Source organism: Enhydra lutris, unplaced genomic scaffold (assembly GCF_002288905.1).
Source record: "Enhydra lutris kenyoni isolate GAN:26980312 unplaced genomic scaffold, ASM228890v2 scaffoldscaffold3, whole genome shotgun sequence".
Lineage (NCBI taxonomy): Eukaryota > Metazoa > Chordata > Mammalia > Carnivora > Mustelidae > Enhydra > Enhydra lutris.
Genome location: NW_019154087.1, coordinates 9,707,223 through 9,733,082, shown reverse-complemented (window position 1 = coordinate 9,733,082; position 25,860 = coordinate 9,707,223). Strand labels below are relative to the sequence as shown.

General features: G+C 33.4%; 1 protein-coding gene across 2 annotated transcripts in view; it reads left to right on the top strand.

Moving 5' to 3' along the window:
• The window catches only part of LOC111153399 (KIAA1109 ortholog), a 197,955-nt gene that overhangs the window by 32,070 nt on the left and 140,025 nt on the right, over positions 1-25,860 (top strand). For both annotated transcript variants that reach the window (XM_022512407.1, XM_022512417.1), the window contains exons 12-20: positions 1,615-1,706; positions 3,187-3,304; positions 10,257-10,412; positions 10,678-10,775; positions 13,385-13,563; positions 13,728-13,834; positions 14,767-14,975; positions 20,468-20,695; positions 21,492-21,629. In XM_022512407.1, the coding sequence (XP_022368115.1) occupies positions 1,615-1,706; positions 3,187-3,304; positions 10,257-10,412; positions 10,678-10,775; positions 13,385-13,563; positions 13,728-13,834; positions 14,767-14,975; positions 20,468-20,695; positions 21,492-21,629 (1,325 nt within the window). The remainder of the gene's footprint in view (positions 1-1,614; positions 1,707-3,186; positions 3,305-10,256; positions 10,413-10,677; positions 10,776-13,384; positions 13,564-13,727; positions 13,835-14,766; positions 14,976-20,467; positions 20,696-21,491; positions 21,630-25,860) is intronic.

Sequence of the window (25,860 nt, the reverse complement as noted above, 5' to 3'; positions counted from 1 at the left end):
ATCATACATTTGAAATTTGGACTCATACAAGTTAATCAATAATGTGATTAAATACCTTTTGTTAAATTTATCAAAATATTATATAGCCTTTTTCATTTTCCTTCTTCCTATCCTCTTAGTGTATTTGTAATTGAGAATAATTAAAGTGAAATTCTACTTTATTGATTCACTTCGTGAGAATACAGAGAATAGCAACTTACCCATATTTTTAAGTCATTAACCAACAGTGTTACTATGGCTGAGTATAATTCGAGTAGTTTTTATACCATGCTTGGCTCTCTTTACTTGTTTCTGTCACCTTTTTTTTTTTTTTTCCTGGTATAAGAAGAAAGAAACTAGTGGGTTGACTGCATTCATTAGCTTGTATAAAAAGGTAGGAGTTGGGTCTATCTACTTAGATAATCAGTTGTGAAACAGTGACTGAGAATGGCATAGAGTATCTTTTCCCTGTACCTTTGAGGCTCTTCCAGTGAAGATTTAAACCTTACCTTTGCTTGTTGTAGAAGAATGGTCATACTAAGTCTTGAAGCAGATGCTTGAGATTCTCTAGGACTGGGTGGTTCAGATTAGTAAATTGTAAAGAACATCTTTTAGGGTAGCCTTACAGAGACACAGCAGGAGGAAAAAGACAGTTGGGGGGTTGCATAAAATTGAGAATGATTCAATTAAGGGAGTGCTTCTACCATTTTTAAACTGATATTCCATGTAGGAAATATTTGTTCACCTTTCTTTTGTGCAGTTATGGGTACATCTGGGGTAAGGGAGCCACTGAGGGCTGAGGGAATCTATATGTCAAGCATACTTACTATGAATTCATGGTCGGTGCCACAGCACACTGGTTGTGGAACTCTGAGTGAGTTATGGGTCTAAGGAAAGTCCAGTCAGGTTTTTGGGAAAGGTTAGGTGGCTTTTAAGATGACTGTCTGAGGGGGAAAATTAGATTAAGTCATAGATATTAGCAAAATATAGTTCAAACACATTTAAAACTTTTTTCAGAGATTCAGGTACTTGAAAAAAATGCCCAGAACAGGAAGCATGCTGAACTAGCTATATACTAATTAGTGTATTAGTGGACTCTGGCTACCATAGTAGCGTTAGTGTTCATAGAAGGGCAGCCCTTCAAGAAAAGAAATGAAACACTTTGCAGTTTTCTTCTTTTGTTCAGCATAGAGCTATATTGTTTGCTAACTGTCATTAATTACATAAGGAATAGCCATTGTTTAGAAACTCTCATTATATATGGAACATTTTCTATATAAGGAAAATGATTAAAACAACTTTCTTTGAGTCAGTAGGAAAAGAAGAGACATGGGAGCCATCTTCAATAGTTGAAAACTGTCATTTAGAGGATGGACTTAACAGTTTTGTACTGGCAAGCAAAATCAGGAGGACATTTTGTGAAGATGGAACTTTATTCCTTTAGAGTTGTCCAAAATGAGAAAGGTCACTTATTAGATAGCAAGTTCCTCATCACTGGAATGTATTTGTGTAGTTTCTGATCACCATTTTTCAGAGATGCCTTCTTTGGGTAGTGATGGGAGTTGTTTCTAGTACAAAATTTTTAGTCATAGATATATCTTTTTAGGTTCTTAACTTTGTGTTTTCACTTATTAGGTTATACTCCTGCAATTAAAGGACAGCTCTTACATGTTGATGCTACCACCAGCATGCAATACCGGACCCTTTTAGAAGCAGAAATGTTAGCAGTAAGTCTAGAGTATATGATGATATTGTTTACATACATAAAATCTGAATTTGGTTTTAATTTTTTAATATAAAATTTTAATGACCAGGAAGTTATTAAATAGTTAATCTTCTCATTCAAGAACTACCAGGTGCTTTTGGTGTTAATTTTGGGAAGAGGAGTAGATTCCCAGTGCTGTGGACTCTGGCATCTTTTTTGCTCTGCTTCTGGTTATGGGCAAAGTGAATATAAGTCTGTGCTAGCATGATTTTTGATCTTTAAAAATGTGAAAAGTTGTTAGATTATTATTATTATTATAATTTTAAAAGATTTTATTTATTTATTTGACAGAGAGAGAGATCACAAGTAGGCAGAGAGGCAGGCAGAGAGAGAGAGAGAAGGAAGCAGGCTCCCTGCTGAACAGAGCCCGATGCGGGACTTGATCCCAGGACCCTGAGATCATGACCTGAGCTAAAGGCAGAAGCTTAACCCACTGAGCCACCCAGGCACCCGAGATTATTTTTAAATTTTATTTTATGTTTAGACTGATTCCTGTGTTATAAATGAGATAATTTTTCACTATGTTTCTGGCCCCATTGGATTCCTGCTCATGGCTTAATAAGTCATTTTCCTTTTTACTTGATGAATGAGGTAAGAAGAATAAAATCTTATTGATACTGCAGATTGCTCCATATTAGAAAAAATATGGAAGTACTTATGATTAAGTGGCAGGTTGGGGCCTCATTTCATTATCAGGTGGATTATTCTTCATTAGGGGAGACAACATTAACAATAATAACAAAAGCCACTATGTAGAATGGCTGATATTCAGAAAGGATTCTTTTATAAGATTCTCTTATATTAGGTCTTAATTGTGTAAAAAAAGCATTTTTACACATATATATGTAAATTAAGAGGAGAGATTTGTAATTACCAAGAATATATTGAATACTATAAGTGTATATTAAACTGGCATATTCAGCATTTTAACGAATTCCTGAGCTATTGCTTATAAATGGTGCTGGGCAATAATGCTATTCCTGGTTAGGCAGCTCTTGCCTTTAGCAGAATCTCCGAACTTTGGCAGATGGAATACATGATAAAACACCTTAAATACATGATAAAGCTCCCTATCAAACTGCCAAACAGGAACCTGGAAGGCACCGGTGACCAAATCTCTCACATAACAGATTAGGTTTAAAGAGGAATTAAGGATGTTGGTTGCTACTTTCTTAGTTTAGCTGGAGTACAGTATCAAAACTGTAGTCTGCTTTGTTGTTCTTAAAATTTTCATGGCTTACTCTTTTAAGGAGCTGGATATAACCATAGATACTGACCTTTAGCCTCAGTAATATTAGAATCTCAAAGGGACCTCTGTTCAGCTCAGTGGGAAAATAAGTTTTAATTACTCTTATTAGTGTATGTGTGAATTTATTTCTAATGTTCTTCACACAGTGTCACATTTTAAGCTCTAACATTTTTACTTAACATTTCATTTGCAGTTCCACATCAATGCCAGTTATCCCCGAATATGGAACATGCCACAGACTTGGCAGTGTGAATTAGAGGTTTATAAAGCCACCTACCACTTTATCTTTGCACAGAAGAACTTCTTTACTGGTAATTTTCTAATAAATGTAAATATAATGAGGTTTATCACGGTGAACTTGTTTACATTCAGTATGTTTTGTCTTTAGATTCAACATGGGGATTTTCTGGTAGAGTTCATACTTTTTTTTTTACACTTCCTTTTGGGCTAAGAATATAAAAGGGAAAATTTAAATATAGGTATTTTGTGTTCTCTTTTACTGCAAACAAGGGAAATATCAACCCAAAATTGGGCTTACAAAAAAATGAAAGAATTCATCTTAGGCTGGTGCTTTGTGTCATCATAGTAGGGGATAATTTGGGGAGGATGAATCAGTTTCTTTCTTTGCCTGAATTAGGCATCAGCATAGTTTCATTATTTTGTTTCAATTATGTAATCAATCCACAAGCGGTATATTCAGATAGCCAAGTATGTTATTTTTTTATTTTATTGAAGTATGGTTGACACGTTACATTAGTTTTGGTTGTACAACATAATGATTCAACAACTCTGTGCTCACCACAAGTATAGCTACCATCTGTCACCATAGAGTACTACTACAACACCACTGACTATGTTCCTTATGCCATGCCTTTTGTTGCAGAGACTTCCTTGGTTCGTAACTGGAAGCCTCTACCTCCCACTCCCCTTTACCTATTTTTCTCATCTCTTTACCCTCTTCCCCTCTGAGCACCAAGAGTTTGTTTTCTCTATTTATGGGTCTTTTTCTGCTTTTTGTTTGTTTTGTTTGTTAGATGTCACATGTAAGTGAAATGTTGTTGCACATGGCAAAATTTTATTCCTTTTTATGGCTGTTTAATATTCTTGTGTATTTTTGTGTGTTTGTGTGTCTGTACATCAACACACACCACATCTTTATTCTATTGTTGACATTTAGTTTGCTTCCATATCTTGGCTGTTGTAAATAATGCTGCAATAAACGGATGCATACAGTTTTTCGAATTAGCGTTTTATTTTCTTTGAGTAAATACCCAATAGTGGAATTATTGGATCATATGGTACTTCTGTTTTAAGTTTTTGAGGAACCTCCATACAGTTTTCCATAGTGGCTGTACCAGTTTACATTCCCACCAACAGTGCACAAGGGTATGTTATTTTTGTATTTGGAACTCCTACTTCTTTCCATTGGCATGGATATTGAGTTGATGTTATCATTAGTTGGAAAAAATTCCTTTATTTCTTGAAGCATATTATGATAGCTACTCATATTTCATGGGTTTAGAAGCATGCAGTCTTGGTCTCTGACTAACATATATATGACTACATAAAAATAAGTTGCATTTATAGAACCTTCCCATAGAAAGTTTAGTTTAACAGAGTTGGGCTAATTTGCCAGGGTCAGTGGCTACCCCAGAGCACCTAATATTTGGTTTACTGATTACTACATTTATCCATCTATCCATCCATCCATCCATTCCTCCATCCTTCCCTGTACCCACCAGTCATTTACAAACATTGGAGCTGTGCTGAGTACTATTAGATATTTGGGGCTATGGTGGTAGGTATACATAGATAGTCCTGCCCTTACGTTACTTACTAGCAATATGATGTTGGCCAAATTATCTAATTATCTTACCTTCTGTTTCCTTATCTGTGAAATAGAGATAATAATTTCTACCCTAATTTTGCTATTGTTAGAGTTTGGGCATTGTATAAAGCCATTACTACAAATATGTTCAATCATAAGTGTTTTATATTTGTTTTCTAGTTTGATTGGGAAATTTATTGTGGGAACTAGATAGAAAGCTTCTAAATTCTTGAAGTTATATAATTCTTCAAGGCTTGAGTCGGGGTCCCAGTAGTAGAATTTGTAACAAAATCCCTGGCAAGTTAAACTTTCGTCAGTGAAGCCGAACATTGAATAAGTACTGCTCAATTTATTTTTAAAAAATAGCTAAAATTCACAGTGTGTATTATGTGTCTGTCTTTGTTCTAAGCAATTTGCACATATTGAATTGTTGAATCCTTATAATAATTCCTGAGATCGATATTATTGTTATCCTTGTTTTACAGATGAGGAAAGTAAGTTACAGAGTGGTCAAGCAGTTTGTCCAGGGTCACACAACTAGTAAGTCTGTCGAGCTAGTGTTCCAACCCAAGTCCTCTGGCTCAAGAATCTATTATATTTAGTTTCTTCGACAGTAGCCATATCTCTCTCACTTAAGGTTTTGTATTTTATAACTTTGCTAACCTTTTAAAATAGGTTCCTATTTTCAAGCATTTAATCCTTCACATTGTTTTTATTCCAGACATTTCACATTCTTAGACTTTAGCAGTGCTAAGAATAGTTGGAGTAGATACTTCCTCAAGATTTAAAATTTTTAACTTTGTAGTAACACTTTAATTTAGACTGAGCAATGTACTAGTCACTTTCAAATAGACAAGTGCACATTTTCTGTTACAACCATGTTTTCCTTAAATTATTTTCGGTACCTGGGTGACTCAGTCAGTTAAGCATCTGCCTTTGGCTCAGGTCATGATCTCAGCCCCACATTGGGTTCCCTGCTCAGTGGGGAGTCTGCTTCTCCCTCTAACCCTCTTCCCCTCTCCCCTCCCTGCCCCATGCTTGCTACCTTGCTTGCTTGCCACTCTCTCTCTCCAATAAATAAATAAAATCTTAAAATTTTTTTCTTTTTTTCCTAAATTATTTTATTTCTAACCTCTAAGCCTATACATATTGCAGTTCACTTTTTTTTTTCCCCTAAAATTTATTTGGAGAAATTTAAAGAAAATTGAAAGATACAAAACTTAAGTTCTCATAATCCAGATTTTACAGCTGTAGCTTTTATTCATATTTTTTCTATTGCTTTTTAGAATCCTTTAAAACCTTACTTATTCTCTAAAAAGGATGACTATTAGAGAGTAACATGGTTAGCCTGGTGGTGAACATACTTGGTCATAGTGTTTGAATTGCTTTTCTCTGTTCTCAGTTTTCTGTTTCCCCATTGACAGAATTCTGCAGAAAGCGAATGACCTAATTTGGTGTGAGGGCATGCCTAATATTCCTCAGTAGCCATTCTTATGCCAATTATTACATAAAGTTGTTTTTTTCTTTTTAATTTATTTTTTTGACAGAGAGAAAGAGAGAGAGAGCACAACCAGGGTGCAGTAGACAGAGGGAGAAGTAGACTCCCCACTGAGCAAAGAGCCCAATGCAGAGCTCAATTCTAGGATCCTGGCCTCATGACCTGAGCCAAAGGCAGATAGACGCTTAACCAACTGAGCTACCCAGGTGTCCTGATAAAGTTGTTCTTAACAGATTTTAGTGTGGGGCAAAGAGAACTTCATGATAAATATAAAAAAGAATCTCAGGAATAAAAGATGTAAGGCAGAGGCAGAAGTGAAGTCTCTTCTGCTAATATTGAAATTGATTTAAATCTACTCTGATAAGGAGGAGGAGAAGACAATGGTTAACAGTATTACAAAGTTCCAGTACAACTGACTAATATTTTATGAGGTATTTGCCTACCAACATAATTATAAAGTGAGTTGTACATGAGTTTTATCCAGGTAAATGTTTAGATTACCAACTTAATAACTTTTTTTTTAAGTTTTTATTTAAATTCCATTTAGTTAACATACAGTGTAATATTAGTTTCAGGCACAAAATACAGGGATTCACCACATCCATACAACACCCAGTGCTCATCACAACTTAATAACTTAAAAAAATTTGTTGTCTAAATGGGTAAGGCAGTCATGAATTAACTGCTTCCTTTTTTAAATTATTTGATAAGACCATCTGCTAATGAGATGTATGTATGGAACATACATACATAAACCAACTTTTGGTTTAAAGAGAAATACATACTAAATATAGTTGTTGAAGCTAGTAAAAATATTTTACCTTATTTTAAAATATTTATCAGTAAAGATATTGTATAAAGTGGTAATGAGACTATACTGCAGAATATTTTGAAAATTCAAATAAAATATGGAAGAAAAAATGAGTAAGACTTGTTAAAATAGAAATTAGCTAATAACCTTATAAAATTACATTGGTTTCCTAAGATGATTTGTGGATTATTTGAATTTGTGTTTACTAGCAATTATATCTCAATCTTTTTTTTTTTTTTTTAAAGATATTACTTATTTATTTGACAGAGATCACAAGTAGGCAGAGAGGCAGGCAGAGAGCGAGGGGGGTAGAAATGGCTCCCTGCTGAGTAGAGAGCCCGATGCGATGCGGGGCTCCATCCCAGGACCTTGGGATCATGAGCTGAGCCGAAGGCAGAGGCTTAACCCACTGAGCCACCCAGGCGCCCCTATATCTCAATTTTTTAACTAGAAGTGTAAAGTAGATAAATGGAACCAATGTAAGTTTAAAGTCTCTTACTAATAATGATTCAAAACAAATTTAAACCATGATCTCAGCCCACAGAGAATTTATGGGCATGTCAGTTTATGGGCATTTCTTGTTTTGTATTATTTATCAGTCCCAAGTTTATTGGCATGTGCACTATACTCAGAAAATTAAGCAATACAAAACAGTATATATATTTTGCTAGCATGAACTGAAAATAACAAACGCATGTAAGACATGAATGCAGAGGAAATGGCTATGACCTTAGTAATCAGAGAAGGTAAGGGGAAGACTGTAACATCTGAAATGATCTTTGTATAATGAACTCAGTAATATTAACTGATAATTTGCATAGTTTGTCTCCATAGAACATTCTAAAGCATGTTCATTATAGTTTGAGTAAAAGTGCAGAACTAAAAATGTTGGTGAAGAAGAAAAGTGAGAAAATCAGCTTGACTAATGATAAGTTTATACTGTAGAGTTGGTTAATGCCAGAGAATTAATTCCAGAGATGACTTGGGTATCTCTCCATTGCTAGCCATTGTGCTAAAGAATTAAGTTAGAAAGTTATAAAGTTGTTAGGTAGGGTGGCATGGGGAAGTAAAAGTTTATAGTAAGCATAGATAGTATACAGTATGATGAACCATGTGATTGCTTGTTCAGTGAAATAAAAAACACTTAAAATTGTCAAGTGGAGTTTTCCTTTATTCATAGAACAGGTTAATTACCATATTCAATTGATTGATATAAAATTCTGCAGCTTATTTATATTAATTTAAATTACTGATATTTGATATTTAATGTATTATTTTGCCATTTTATTAAGAGAGGGATTTTTAATGTGCGCAAGCTTTTGTACATTGCAGCTAAATTTTAAATGCGTTCATATATTATGTTAGATAAATTTGACTTCTGATTTCATTATTGAATGTAATATCTTTCAGTTTAAAGACCTCATTTAAAATCCAAAGAAACTACTTCAAATATTTAATTATTTTTACCTATTATTTTCTTTAGAATATCTTTAATTATAAATGCTTCCGTACCTAGAATGCTTACCCTGTGGCAGTTACTGTGCTAAAACTTGACACATGTAATTTCAGTTCTCACCATAAGTCTGTGAAGTTGTCCTCATTTTGTAAAAGAGAAAACCAATAGCATTTGTGTTATTCATTTAAGATTACATTGCTAGTAAAATGGTAAAGACAGAATTTAAACCCAGAACTGTCTGCTGTCAAACTGTGCTAAATACTGTTTCTATTCATTTTTCTGTCTCATATATACAAAGTTCTAATTTTATATGCATAGCACTGTTATATATTATGGGTATATAGAGATGAACTTGACACCTTAAGGAGGAGACCATGTACTGAAAGATATGATTGCTGGGAGTATAAGCATATAAGTGACATGAATGCCTGAAGAAAAAGTAAAACCACTGTTTTAGATTAGTGCTAATATCTTTATATAAAGAGTTTTTGCCTATCGGGATTAAAAAAAAAGGTACCAGAGGATAGGCAGACTAAGTAAATGAATAATTTTAAACTGCAAGACTTAAAACCATACAAACTGGCAGTACAACAAATCAGAAATCAGAGATTATTGACTATAAATACTAACAGGGCCACGTTTGTGTTCACCATTATATTCCCAGAGTCTAGAACAGAGTCTGGCACACAGAAGACACTCTGTAGGTATTTATTTAGTCAGTAAAACAACATGAAAAAATGCTCAACCCTACTTGTAGTTAGGAAGTTCAGCTAAAATGAGTTAACAGTTCTTAGTGATCAGTTAATTCCGAAGCTACATCCTCTCACTCCCCCAGAGAGAAAGAGAAAGAGGGAGGGACAAGGGACAGGGGGAGGGGAAGGTAGAAGGAAGTATAATGCAGGAGAAGGTACAATGAAATAGATAAGTCAAGCATATATTTCTGGTAGGAGTATAAATGGTTTCACTATTCTTAGAAAGCAATTCTGTAATTTATAGTAGCTTTGAAAAACTTTATAGACTTTGACCTAGCCATTCTACTTCTGGAATCTATACTGACAAAGTAATCCTGATTATATAAAATATCTTCCATGAAAATATATATAAAATTATATATAACAAAAATTTGGAAAGAGTCTAAATGTCCAAGATTACTAAATGGTTAAGTAAATCCTGGCAAATCTCCTTATTGAACTGTTATTAAAGTTTTTGTTAATGTTTGTGAAATAACATGGAGAAATTTTGAGTTCAGTGAGAAAAAGCAATATATGAAATATGTACATCTAGAATAGTGTAAAAAACTACATAGAAAGTAAAACTAGAAGGAAAGATATCCACAATGCTGGATATTTGGGTAGTGGATTATCAAGTGATTATTTTTTTTTCTTTTATCTTCTAAAGTTTCTCTAATAAATAATAGGTATAAAAATTGAAAATAAATGGGTATATAAAACGCATAAAATTGCTCTTATTTGGATCTGTGAATAATTAGTACGTAAACATTGGTTTGCTATTAAATCACCTGTATCTTAATCTTCTTTTAGTATTTCAGTATAAAAGTTCTTTTTAGTTGTGAAAGAAAAATCATTTTTGACTGGTGTTAGAATATTTATATTTTGTTTTCTTAATTTCAGTTAACTTTTGCTTTCTGTCTTCCACTCCCATGATTTTAGATTTAATCCAAGACTGGTCTAGTGATAGTGCTCCAGACATTTTTTCATTTGTGCCATATACATGGAATTTTAAAATCATGTTTCATCAATTTGAAATGATTTGGGCTGCTAATCAACACAATTGGATTGACTGTTCCACTAAACAACAGGAAAATGGTAAGAACTTAAAAATTAGGTTAAGTATTCTGTTCATTAAGAGAAATTACAACAGTGGAAATTGATGTTGATTTTATAGTTTTAATAGATACTAGAATTGATCTTTTTTCCATTGTCTTATAATACTCTTGGAGAATTACTTAAGAGTTTTTATCGGACTAAGCATTTTATGTTTCATTTTCTTAGGTATGTATTTAAGGCAATTTTTATTTAAACTTTTATCAAAGTTAAAAATAAATTTTCTCTTTTTTTCCTCTTCTTGTAGTGTATCTGGCAGCCTGTGGGGAAACATTAAACATTGATTTCTCTTTGCCTTTTACGGACTTTGTTCCAGCTACGTGTAACACCAAGTTCTCTTTAAGAGTATGTATAATTGTTTGAATTCTTTATTAGTAAGTTTGATTAGTTTATTATTAAGTTTGATTTCCCAAAGCTTATCTTTACTTTTCCCCGCTATCCCATTGTTATCCTGCAGTATTTTAGTTCTCCATATTGTTCATGAGGTTCAGTGTCACAGAAATGCTGCTGTTTGTTTTTTGTAGTTCCCCAACTCCCCCTTAGAGGAGTTGAGCAATAAAAAGAAAATTCCCAGAGCTGAATATTTTCCTAACCAGCTCATTTCTAACCTTTGTGGCTAACTTACATGTTCTTTTGAAAACCCCTTCTAGCTCCAATGTTTACAGTGTATGAACTAGATTTTACACTTTCCTTTATTTTGTTACTAATTATAAACATGAATTCAAGGGATAGCCACAAATACCTCTCTTCCTTTTTCTGAAAGGCAGCTCTAATGAGTTCGAAATTTTGTGGAATACCTAATTTTAGGGTATGAACAATCAGAAGTAGTTATTAGTATTGATGGAGGTTATGATGGTTAAAAAATAGCAACAATAAGAGCTGCCAATACCTATTAAACATGTTCTGTGTGACATATACAATTTCCAGTGCTTTATGTGTATTAGCTCATTTCATTCTCAGAACAGTTTACATAAGGTAGTTGTTATCTGCATTTGTGAAATAGGAAACTGAAAAGCTGCATTTATGTAACTTACCATGTGACTGGTGAGTAGCTGAATTGGAATTTTAACCCAAGTGGTATAAGTCAGGGCTTCATTCTCTTAACCACTCTGCTGTGCTGCCTGTTAAGAAATCAGGAATCATGGCACCCCAGTGTTTATAACATTATCAACAATAACCAAATTATAAAGGGTCCAAATGTCCATTGACTGATAAGTGGGTAAAGAGGTGTGGTATATATACATGGTGGAATATTACTCAGCCATCAAAAAGAATGAAATATTGTCATTTGCCATGAAGTGGATAGAGCTAGAGTGTATTATGCTAAGTGAAATAAGTCAGAGAAAGACAAATACCATATGATTTCACTCATATGTGGAATTTAAGAAAACAGATGAACATTATGGGGAGAAAATGAGATGCAAACCATAAAATAGACTTAACTATTGAGAACTGAGAGTTGCTAGAAAGGAGGTGGATGGGGATTGGCTAAGTGGGTGATAGGTATTAAGGTTAAGGGCACTTACTGAACGAAATAAGTCAATCAGAAGAAGACATTTATCATATATCATATCTCTGATGTGAGGAACTTGAGAGGCGGGGCGGGGGGGTTGGGGAGTAGGGAAGGAAAAAAATGGAACAAGATGGGATTGGGAGGGAGACAAACCATAAGAGACTCTTAATCTCACAAAACAAACTGAGGGTTGCCGGGGAGTGGGGGTATGGAGAGGGTGGTTGGGTTATGGACATTGGGGATGGTATGTGCTCTGGTGAGTGCTGTGAAATGTGTAAGCCTGATGATTCACAGACCTGTACCCCTGGGGCAAATAATACATTATATGTTAATAAAAAAAAAAAGGGCACTTGTGTTGAGCACCAGGTGTTACATGTAAGTGATGAATCACTAAATTCTCCTGAAACTAATATTATACCGAATGTTAACAACTGGAATTTAAATAAAAAAATTTTAAATGTAAATAAAAACAAATTAAATTCTATAATAATGAAATCTAAAAAAAAAAAACAAAAAAGAAATCAGGCACCATGATGAACAAGATTGGGACACTGACCTACAAGGAGAAAAGTGAAGGCAAATGAAAACATATCAATTCAGAATTCTTCAAAGGCAGTTGATAATCCAAAACAATCCTATTTTAAAAATTAAGTAGGGGTGCCTGGGTGGTATAGTCAGTTTAAGCTCAGGTTGTAATCTCAGGTTCGTGAGATCCAGCCCTGCATTGGGCTCCATGCTCAGCACAGAGTCTCCTTGAGTTTCTCTCTCCCTCTGCTCCTCCCACTGCACTCTTCCCTCTGTCTCTCTGTCTCTAAGCTAAATCTTTAAAAAAAATTTAATAAAATACAGAACATATTCCACCTGAACTTATTGTCAGTGAGATGATTTTGGTTTTATTTATTTATTTTTTAAAGATTTTTATTTATTTGAGAGAGAGAGAGCATGAGCGGAGGGGGGAGAGAAACTCAAGAAGACACTGTGCTGAGCATGGAGCCCAACATAGGGCTCAATTTCACAACCTTGAGATCATGACTTGAGCTGAAGGCAGATGCTTAACCAACTGAGCCACCAGGCATTCCTCAGTGAGATGATTTTTAATTTTTTTTTTTTTTAACTGAGTTACATGTGAAATACCCATGGATACCCATAGAGATAATCTTTTTACTGTTTTGTGAAAACTATGCTGTTTATTCCCTTACTTTTTTTTAACTTTCTAATCAGAATTTAGTTTAAAAAAAAAGAATAGCGGAATTTAGTTTTAGTCAATGTTAAATCTTATCCCAGTTATTTAACTGACTTGATTATAAAATCTGCCTTTTGAAATTTATTTTCTTTTGAATTTATTCTCAAGATGATTATTAACAGGTTTGGCTATAAATAGAAACCTAACATATCTATGTACCTGTTTTTTTACTTTGGGTTATTATAAATTATTTTTTAGGGAGAAGATGTTGATCTTCATTTATTTCTACCAGATTGCCACCCCAGTAAATACTCATTATTTATGTTGGTAAAGAATTGCCACTCAAATAAAATGACTCATGATACTGGTATTCCTGCTGAGTGTCAAAGTGGTCAGAAAACAGTTAAACCAAAATGGCGGAATATTACACAAGAAAAGTGAGTATATAAAATTAGTGATTTAAGTATTTGTGTTTCTATGTGGAGAAGATTCTTCTGATTTTTTCAAAAAATAAAGATAAAGTTGATTATTTGTAAGTGGTGTTTGTACACAGTTAAATGAATTAAATAACTGACCAGAATTTTATTTTTGTTCTTCAAAGAGCTGGTTGGGTTGAATGCTGGACTGTCCCAAGTGTCATGCTTACAATTGATTATACATGGCATCCAATTTATCCACAAAAAGCAGATGAGCAACTAAAACAATCATGTAAGTGTTTTTTTATATAATTTGTACTTTGAAACATCTGGTTTATGATTGATAGCCATTAAAAGTATAAGAATTTTTTTTATTTGGAAATGCATTCATTTGATGTAATTTTAAACATTTAAAAATCCTTTAAGGATTTTTGGCGTAATTAAAACTAACTTTCATTGAGTATTTACTGTGTATCAAATACTAGAGCAGGCTGTTTACTGGTTTACATTATCTCATTTAATCTTTACAATTCTATGAGATAAATGTTGTTATTGTAGGTTTGAACAAATGTGTTCAGAGAAAGTAAATAATTTTTTCAAGTTCTGCCAAAGCTAGAAACAGAAGAGCTAGAATATCAAATAAAGTATATGTGGATATAAATAAATTTAAAGCATTTGGCTTCATGAAATGTTAGTTTTTTTAATGCATTTTCACAACTATCATATCATACCAGTTTCCCTGAGGCTTATGTACCTTATTACCAGGGTCCAAAATGAAATTAGAGTCAAGTGATATTTTCTTTGTATTTTTCTAGTGAGTTAAATGTACAAATAGTTTTCATAACTTTTCTTATGAGCTTGATTATGTCACACTGCATTTGAATAGCTGTTTATGTGAAAACAACTTTGTACTTTAATGCCCAAGTATAGCTAAAGCCCTGACTGTGACCTGAATTTATATTACAGGGACTTGAGAATGTTAATAGGAAATTTTCTTTGTTTCTATACCATCTGATTTATGTATTTCTACACATATTTCAATGAAGTCTGTTTTATTTCACATTCTTAACTTTAGTCTGGCAGGTCGTTTTCATTATATACTATAGATACTGTATCGTAGTTGATTTCATGAAAAATTACAAAATAGAATTTCTTAGAGAATGATTCCGTAAAGAACTTTTGAGAAATTCCCCACCATAATTTTTTTTCCTTAATTTTTTTCAGTATCAGAAATGGAAGAAACAATGCTTTCTGTATTAAGGCCATCCCAGAAAACATCAGACAGAGTTGTTTCTTCTCCTTCTACATCTTCACGCCCACCTATCGATCCCTCAGAACTTCTACCTGATAAACTTCATGTAGAAATGGAACTTTCCCCAGATTCTCAAATAACTCTTTATGGACCACTATTAAATGCCTTCTTATGTATAAAGGTATGATTTTTAAAAGATCTTACACATTTTTAAACATAGGCAAATGGGTACTATCTAATTAAAATTGAGACCGTCTGAAGTAGCCAGTTTTGGTGGTTTAAAGTTGTTGAAGATAATATATGTTGACTAGACTTCCAGTGCTAGAGTTAATTACAAACTTATTTATTAAAAATAGTGTACTTCTCAGTTGAGTTTTTATTTTGTATTTTTAGCATTTAATATATTCTAGGAATTGTGCTAGTTGCTGGAGATAGAGATGATACAGCATCTGTTCTCAAGGAAATAAGCTAGAGGATAGAGTAGGATAGACATATATAAGGAGAGATTTTAACACATTGTAATGTAACACAGCAAAAGAAGTACAAGAGAACTTTGTCATCTGAGAGTAATAAAATAAAACCAGGAAGAGCTGACTTTAAGTAATCAGTAAAAACAGAAAACTTTTATTTCATGCTAAGTAATAAACAAAGATTTGTTTGCAGCACTATCTACACTTATCACTGATAGCTTTCCCTGTGATTTGAGCAGTTACCCAGTATCACTTTTAGCAACTCCATGAAATTTTACATTTTTCCAGGATTTTGCTAATTCACTTTGCTTTAGATTTTCATCATACTGTTGGATGCTTTACTACATCTGATAAACAAAGTGAGACTAATTGTCCAAACATTAACATTCATGAGCAGTAGAGTTATTTGTGGGATAGGTTTTTGTGTGAGTCTGATTTTGTCAGTGTTTACTTGTTTGCTTCCTTTTGTGATTTCACAACTGTGGAGGTTTGGTTATTGAATGCTTAGGTAACAGGCAATCCTGTAATGTACACTGACAGGTGTAATTAATTCTGGAAACGGTTTAGGATGATCAGGGTTAATTAGGGAAAGACAGTCAAGGTTTGTTAACAAAGATTCTCTGGAAGTGCTAGCTGAACAGGTTTTTTAATTTAAATTTTTATATTTGAGTTACTGTCTTATATAAACTACTGTAAAGCATCAGATGATATAATTTAAGATAAGAGGTGCAAGGGACAATGTATTTAATATTTGTGGAAATCTAAAGTTTTGGTTTGGTTTTAGGAGAGATTCCTGAAGGAGTGATTCTTCAGATATTCAAAGGGGAGAAATGCACAAACATACACACACACCTACACATTTTTTTTCTTGTGACCCTTGTTTGACCCAAAGTATTCTTCAAATATTTCTCCCAATATTTTATTTTCTTGGGATTGCTTGTGAATATTAAGGATTTAAAGTATAATTTTCAAGTTATAATTTCCCTGGAGAGACTGAACTGTATTTTAATTTAAATGTAAGTAATGATTTAGTTAGCAAATGAGGATGGTTATATTGATATAATACCAGTTTTGAATACTACTTAAGAGGTATTATCACTGTTCTTTTGCATCACTCTATGTATACTGAGCCTCAATTTTTTTCTTTTAAAAATTCCATAATACATACTTGTCAAAATTAAAAGGATGGTAACAAAGAATAAAGAGAAAGGAGTAAATGCCCTTTTTTAAGATTTCTTTACAAATTCTTCATAAATGTAACCTCTCTTGATAGTTGGTTTTGATGCAGTCTCTTCCATGCGTTAAGATTTTATAACAACTATTTAGTAGTGTCAAAGGTTTGTCATACTAAAGTTTATATTAGTATTTGCATTCATCAAATTAATGTAGAACTTGTATGAAGTAGCTATTAAAACTAAAAATTTTAAAGGTTTGAAATATTTTTAAAAATATGTATTTAAAACATGACAAATAAAAATTTTTCTAGGCCAATGAGCTCCATGCTTCCTTTTATTAGGAATATAAGTAACTCTTTGTCTTTTTTTTATCTTCTGTTTTTCTTTCTGCCTACCAGAAAGCTTACTGTCATGCTAAATGAGATGTATTCTAATTTAATACATAACTTACATTCTACTTAGTGTTAGAATGTATGTATATATAAAAGAAAACAAAGAGAATGTGAAAATTCATGTAACTGAGATTGTATTTTCCTTAGTTACTAAAATTAAGCATCAAGACATTCTGAATAGACTAGAAAAAAATCAAATTTGTTTGACTCTTTATGAAAAATTGATTTCCAGAATCCACAAAGAGACTAGGCTTACCATTATTATTACCAGGAAATTTGAGAAGAATATATACAACATGCATTAAAATTTGTGAGAATATTTTATGGAACTGTTTACATCTTCTGAATTGACTTCTCTTAGTCTTATTACGTTTTTTCTTAATGGAAGAAGGAAAATCTGAATCTAAATATGATAGCATGTCGGTGGTAGTCAGTAGTAACTGTGGATTAAGGGTTGGTATATATGGCATATATGTTTTTCTTATTAGAAAAAAATTAATATTGAAAACAGACTACCTGTAGGTTGTTTTTTCTCCCCCTCTCTGGCTTCTCTGAATTTATTAGTTCCCTTCTTTTAACTATAGTGGTAATTTTTTCTCCTTTTCTTTGAGAAATGGGTATTATTGCATAAATAGGCTAGGGGAAAAAAACGGTAGTGTCCTCTTATTTGACACTCATGATAAAATATCTCTAGGAAAATAAAATTTCAAAGAGCTTTTAAGTTGGTTGGAAATACAGCTTGCTTTATTGTGTTTAAATTCATTCATGCTGCAAACTTGAAAAAAGAACACGTCTTTTCAATTATATAAGTTATTGCTTTTTTTCTGGGGTTGTTTGGAATTTGTTTTAGAGTTAGTTCAGTTTTGCATACTACCTACCATAAAATGGAAATGGAACTTTTATTTGTACTTGTAAAAATTTATGTACATTTATTAATCTTAATATACCATAAAAGTTTGCCATAATATATTATTAGTTACTTTATACTTTGGTCAACCTTTTGGTAATTTTTTTAGTGAATCCTCAAGAAGTTAACCTTTGCAGATGGAGTTCACATACTAAAAAAACAAAATTAAACTAAAACACACAAAACTTAAACCACACACTCAACATCAAACATTTAACATGAGGCTCATGTTTTAAGGGATTTATAATTTAAAAGTACATTTGTTTATAATATTCAATATGTACTAATATAGTAACTCATAAAAGACTCCTAGAGTTTTGTAACTCTTTAAAAACAGTCATTGACACATTTAATAAAAATTAGCAAATGTTCTCTACTATTTTGGGGATTCAATATTCCCTAAAGAATTTGCTATGTGTTATTTGTTTCAGGTAATTAAATGGAGATTGTTTTGGTAGTGAAATTGAACATGAGGCCCAAGAGAACATTTTTCTTTTGACTTTAATAATCTACAGGAATAATCTTTAATAATCTACAGGAATCTCTTTAATAATCTACAGGAATCTCTTCTGTTTTTAAGGTTAAAAATTGCAAGAGACTTCTAAGAGACTTCTAAGAAATCTTTTAAAAATAAGAAATCATTTAAAAATCTTTTAAAAATAAGAGTAGTATTATTAAAAATTGACTAAAATGAATATAATTTATTTTTATTGATTTGTTGGTAACTCTTAGTATGTCAAAAGCTAATAAACATGAACATTGTACGCTGATTCCATTGATCATTTGTAGGGAGGAAGGGTGTAGAGGTGGTTGGGTCTGGAGGCCATTTGTAGATAAACATCACTGAAGGAAATATTTTACTTTTCTTCTTTCTCTGACATCCATGCCCATTGCAAACTATTAGACCTGTCTTCAGGACCAGAATGGCATGTGTATTTTGAAAAGGCTTCTCAAGTGATCTGAGGACTGCTGCTTTGAGTACTTCTAGATCTTTAATGTTGATTGAAATCAATTAGAAATTTATTTTTAGTTTTAGAAATTTAATGTTAGAATTTAGGATAAAAACTAATGTTTATTTACATTTATATTTGTGCTTGAGTTTTTCCATGCTTCAGAGTTATATAATAAAGGCAATTATCAAGATGTCAGGTGGGTTCTAAGTAGGACCTGTGTTATTAGAGCTAGATAACAATAGAGAATGCATCAGTTTTGTGAGTCCATAGATGTGGGATTTTATTATTAGTCCCACCGCTAATTAACCAAATGACTGCAAGCCCTTCAACATCATTTCCTATGAAAAGATATTTAATTGGCCGGATTGATTGACTAGAATTCTAGCTAGAAAATAAATGTGTCAATAAATAAAATGCAAAATTTACCAAAATACTGACTTGATTTCTAATATTGAACAAATATGGTTAACTGTGTTAGGAATATTTTAACAGCTTTTGATTACTACTAACAGATCAAATAGATAAAATTTAAATTCAGAATAATGGGAAGAAAAAAATTTCATTTAAAATAAGTCCAAGAAAGACAAATACCATATGATTTCACTCATATGTAGAATTTAAGAAACAAATGAGCATGGGGGGAGAAAAAGAGAGAGGCAAACCAAGAAACAGACTCTTCACTATAGAGAACAACCTGATGGTTACCAGAGGGGAGTGGGTATGGGGATGGGTGAAATAATGATGGGCATTAAGGAGGGCAGTTGTGATGAGCACTGAGTATTGTATGTAAGTGATGAATCACTAAATCCTACTCAATGAAACTAATATTACACTGTGTAAACTAAGTGGAATTTAAATAAAAACCTTAAAAAAAGAAAAAATAATAATAAATTTAAATTCTGACACAAAAGGAACCAGAATATTAATAGTTAAAATACTTTGCATAAGAAGCCAGGATGGGGGGCACCTGGGTGGCTCAGTGGGTTAAGCCTCTGCCTTCAGCTCAGGTCATGATCTCAGGGTCCTGGGATCAAGCCCTGCATCGGGCTCTCTGCTCAGCAGTGAGCCTGCTTCCTCCTCTCTCTGCCTGCCTCTCTGCCTACTTGTGATCTCTCTCTCTCTCTCTGTCAAATAAATAAATAAAATCTTAAAAAAAAAAAAAAAAGAAGAAGCCAGGATGGATTATGTGAAAGGGTGTTTTGGTAACTATTGATAACACATGTATTTTTCATCAGTAACCAAAATTGGAGATTCTTACTTAAGATGTTAAAAACACTTCTGATAAATATTTCACCCAGAATATATGGATTGTAGTAGTTAGCTAATTGGATTTAGTCAAATTAATTTTTAGTGAATTGATCTTCCCTTAAAGGATGTCTCTAGGTACTATTGCCTCAGAACTCTGAGAAAGATTGAAAACTATTGAACGTTTCAGATTTTCAGAGTTTTCCTCTAGGACCTAAATTGCAAGTTTTTGCTATAATTGGAAGTGGTGTTGTCATGAAACTTTACTATAAACTTCTGTAATTTTTTATGTTTTTGTTTTTTGGTTTTTTGCTACAGAATGTTTATTTGCTAAGTAGCCAAGTAAGTATATATGCCTTAAGTATATGTATCTTTTTTTGTTGTTGGTTTTTCATTTCAAGGAAGCAGACCATATACTTTTAACTAAATAAAATAGTTTAAGGAAATGCTTGGTTTACAAAACTCAGACTCTAAGTTGAAAAGTTATTGTTACATACCTCTTTAATAGAAGTTTGTTCTTAATATTTATAGGAAAATTACTTTGGGGAAGATGACATGTATATGGATTTTGAAGAGGTTATTTCAAGTCCTGTTCTGTCACTGTCAACATCATCCAGCTCTGGGTGGACTGCTGTTGGGATGGAAAATGACAAAAAGGAAAATGAAAGTTCAGCCAAGTCAATTCATCCGCTTACCTTACGTCCTTGGGATATTACTGTACTTGTTAATTTGTACAAAGTTCATGGACGTCTTCCTGTTGTAAGTGTTTATGTATCAGAATAGTCTGGAGTATATTACGAAATTCACTCAACTTAAACTGTAAGTGTGTATACACACATGCACACACTAATAAAAAAATCAGATTTGAAAACTTTAAAATTTATCCTTTTACCATAATAAAGCTAGTTTATTATTTTCTTCATAATGTGATTACTTGATCATTGTTAATTTTCTGCTTTTCTTCTTTCACTTCAGTTCCTTCTTTCTGTTCTTTGTAACTTTAGAGCATTTTGTCACAATATTGAGTTGCTGGGTTTATAGTTAGCCTGATGGATACTCTAGGATTTACATTTTCTTATCCTTTATCCAACTCTAGACCTTTTGGAGCCCTTATGGTGAGCCTGCTACAAAATCAAGATTCAGCTTCACCCTGCAGGTTGAATTGTTTTCAGGGGTTCAGACCTAGCACAGAATCCTGGTTCAGTCTTAGGTTGACCAGTAGACTGTTGGGGCAGACTTGGAATGAGATTACATTGCCAGAGAACCCAGGGTTGTTGGAGTGAGACCAGATAGGGAGGAAGAGGCCCTAGAGCATTGTGCTGCCTACTGGCTCCATACCATACACCTAGGATTACAAAGCAGAGGAGTCACCTCTGGTGCTTAGTGAACCTAATGTTCTTACTGGGGCACAGAATAGTTAATTTTGTCAGTAAGCACTGTTTCCCCTTTTTAAGAAGCAAAATCTCTTAACTATATAAAGGTAATTTTTATTTTCCTGCACTTCCTTGGTCTTATTTTTTCTATATCTTGATTATGGTATTTTGTTCGACTTTAGCACGGAACCACTGATGGCCCTGAGTGCCCTACAGCATTCTTGGAAAGACTGTGTTTTGAAATGAAAAAAGGATTTCGAGAGACCATGCTGCAACTTGTCCTGTCACCCCTAAATGTGTTTGTCAGTGATAACTATCAGGTAATATGAAAGTGAGTTACAGTAGAGATGTAGAGATGTATTATTGCTTATGGGGTTGAAATAGTGTGCTAAGTTTCTGTGCATGGTATATATAGCTCTTTAAATTAGAGCTTGTAATTTAACAAGTAGGAAGTTTTGTATATATATGTGAGTTTTTCAAGAATCTCAGTTTTCTCTTTCTCTTTTTCTGCTGTTCCCTATTTATGTGATCCCGTATAATTATATTCTATATATATTGTTTTTAGAAATGGAAAAACGCAGTTTTTAATTTTTTCATATATTTATGGACGTGAAAGTGTATAAAATTTTTGTGGAGTCTATTGAAAATTACAACCTCAATATTCATATTAACCAGTACTATAAATCTTCAAAACATCCATATCCACAAGGATTATTCTTTTTACCTAACATACTTACAAGACACTTCGTTAATCCCCTCAAGATATCCCCAGGGCTCTTTTGGAAGGGAATCAATGATATTCAGCAAATGGGAATAATTTACATTCTTCAGTAGATTATCACTTTATTATTATTTTTTAATGCCAAATGGCTTCATTTTTTATTTAACACTACTTTAGGGCTCTTCTCTACTTTTAGTCAAGTTATGAGTTTTAGAAAAGTAAATGTATTTTAATATAAGGCAAAGTAAAATTATGAATGGGAGGATGAATCTGATACCCGCAAATCATCAACAGATGATAAGGATTCTGTATAGTAACTGATCATTTTATATAAAATAACCTACCCTCCCCTTTGTAACTCTTTTGCCATAACTGACTATATTTTTCTACAAAGAATTTAATTTTTTCATATGTGCATATATTGACACACCTGACCTCATAGTAGCTGAAACTTAACACCTAATATATGCTTATTTTTGCCACAGAATCTGTTTCCTTCATCAGACTTTTGAAATAGTAGGCATACCTCATTTTATTATACGTTGCTTTATTGCGCTTTCAGATACTGCATTTTTTACCTATTGAAGGTTTGTGGCAGCTCTGCATCAAGCAAGTGTATCAAAGCCATTTTTCCAACAGCATTTGTGCACTTCACATCTCTATCATATTTTGGTAATTCTCACAGTATTTCAAACTTTTTCATTATTATATTTGTTATAGTGATTTGTGTTCACTTATCTTTGATGTTACTATTATAATTGTTTGGGGGTGCCCATATAAGATGGCAAACTTAAGTGATAAATGTTGCATGTGTTCTGACTGCTTCACCAACCTGCTGTTCCCCTGTCTCTCACCCTCTTCTTGGGCCTCCCTGTTCTCTAAAACAAAAAGGTATTGAAATTAGACCAACTAATGACCCTGCAGTGGCCTCCAGGTGTTCAAGTGAAAGGCAGAATTGCATGTTTCTCACTTGAAATCAGAGGGTAGAAATGATTAAGCTTAGTGAGGAAGGCATGTCAAAACCCAAGCCAAGCTGAAAACTAGGCCCCTTGCACCAAATAGCCAAGTTGTGAATGTGAAGGAAAAATTCTTCAAGGAAATCAGAAGTGCTACTCCAATAAACATACCAATGATGAGAAAGCAAAATAGCCTGTTGCTAACACAGAGAAGGTTACAGTGGTCTGGATAGAAGATCAAATCAGCCACAGCATTGCCTTAAGCCAAAACCTAATCGAGAGCAAGGCCCTCATGCTCTTCAATTCTGTGAAGGCTGGGAGAGGTAAGGAAGCTGCAGAAGAAAAGTTTGAAGCTAGCAGAAATTGGTGCATAGGTTTGAAGAAAGAAGCCATCTCCGTAACACCAAAGTGCAAAGTAAAGCAGCAAGTGCTGTAGAAGCTGCAGCAAGTTATCTAGGAGATCTAGCCAAGTTAATTCATGGAGGTGGCTATACTAAACAACACATTTTCAAAGTAGATGAGGTAGCCTTCTAGTTGAAGACGCCATCTAGGACTTTCATAGCTAGAGAGGAGAAGTCAGTGCCTGGTTTCAAATCTTCAAAGGACAGGATGACATTGTACTTACAGGCTAACACAGCTGGTGACTTTAAGTTGAAGCCAATCATTGAAAATTCTAGGGCCCTAAAGAATTACGCTAAAACTGCTCTGCCTGTGCTCTCAGTGGAGCAACAAAGCCTGGATGACAGTCTCTTTATAACATTGTTTACTGAATATTTTAAGCTCACTTTTGAGACCTAGTGCTCAGAAAAAGAGAGCCCTTTCAAAATATTACTGCTCATTGACAATGCACCTGGTCACCCAATAGTGTTGATGGAGATCTACCCTGAAATCAATGTTGTTTTCATGCCCAATGAACATAAGATCCATTTTGGAGCCCATGGATCAAAGAGTCACTTTGACTTTCAAGTCCTTTTATTTAAGAAATATGTGTAATAAGACTACAGCTGCCATAGATAGTGATTTTTCTGGTGAATCTGGGCAAATTTAAAACCTTTGGTACAGGTGAGTTCTCCAGGATTTGGCTGCGTGTTCTTGATAGCATTAGTCTTAATGCAGGGCCTCAAGGTTAAGGATCTGAGGTGATGGATGGGTTATTGTGTCCAACTTATGAAACCGTCCCCTTTTAATTTATGAGCAACTTAAGATGTATATTAGTTTCCTAGGGCCGCCATAGCAAAGTACCTCATACTGGGTGGCTTAAAACAAGAGAAGTGTATTCTCTCAAGTTCTGGAGCCTAGAATTCTGAAATCAAAGTGTTGGCAGGGCATGTTCTCTCTCTCAAGGCTATAGGAGATTAAATCCTTGCCTCTTCTAAGCTTTTGGTGGTTGCTAGCAATCCTTGGCATTGCTTGTCTTATAGATGCATATCTCTGCCTTTGTCTTCTCATGGCATTGTCTTCATGTGTCTCTGTGTCCCAGTTTTCCTTTTTAAAGGACACCAGTCATTAGATTAAGGCATACCCTAATTCACTGTAACCTTATTTTAACTTGATTAGATCTGCTAAAACCATTTTCAAATATAGTAAGGTCACAATCACAGGTGCCTGGGCTTAGGACTTTAAGTGTGTCTTTTTAGGGTACACAGTTCAGCCCCCAATATGATGCAACCGCATCATAAAATCTAGACTATGATCTTTGTTGATGTACTGGATAGGCTCTGTCTTTAGGACAAACCTAGATCTGTATGTATTTTTGAGCTCAAAAAATATCAGTCAGAAGTATCTTATACTGAGAATTTTTGAATCTTAGTGCCAGAAGTGATCTTTATTGACCATCCTCCCCAGCTTCTTCACATAAAAAAATAGAAGGGAACTCATACCTGGAGAAATTTCTGTGATTTTATATATAGTCACATAGCTTAGGTGAAAATAAAAAATATATTGAAGGAGCTGCTAGAGCTATTATTATAGTCATACTTAGAAATTTCCTTTTAAGAATTACTTATGAATTTGATTTAGCTCATATCCTTAGTTTTTTTTTTTTTTTTTTTTTTTTTTTTTTTTTTTAAGAATACATTTCCTAAAATGTGTTGAAACAAGGATTGCCAACACTGTTTCTTGTGCAGGTGGCCTGCATACACATACTAAAAAGACTACTGCAGTAAAATTAGTTTGGGAAATACCTGTGAACTGTCCCAATGTATATTAGTATATTGAATTCTCTGAAAAGACTTGCTGTGAAGAAATCTATATAGTCATTTAGCATTATCTTCCTTTTGTGGTCACTGTTAGGTGCGGTGAGATAAATGGTGAATAAGACAAATAATCTTTACCCTAATAAACCTGGTAGAGAAGAGAAATATGGAAGAAATAAAAAACAATGGTTTTGAAACAGGAACATCGTAGAATTTGCCTTTTTAGATCTCTGTGGTTGTTTTTTAGAGTATGGAGGAGGGAGATGTAAAAATGAATGCTGGGAGGCTCTGCACATATCTTAGCAAGAGGTCATATTATTTGGACCATGATGATAATAGTGAAGATAGAAGAAAATCAATGAATTTCGGAGAGATTGGGAGGTAGATTCTACAAAATTGGTGACTGATGGGTAGGGCATTGCCAAACCTATTTAATTCTATATTACTATATATATCCTATATTACTATATTACTATTCTGTGGAACTAGTGTTCCATGGACTACCATATTTTATGACATATCTTTTAGCTTTGTAAGTTCCAGAACTTTTCTTTTTGAAATATTTGCTGCTTTTTGGTAGTAAGTATGTAATTTCTGTAAGATAAATCTATCCTTTTTATCTTTATGTGGTTCTCAAAATCTATATGAAAGATGGCTTTCTTTCCTACTTCTTCATTTT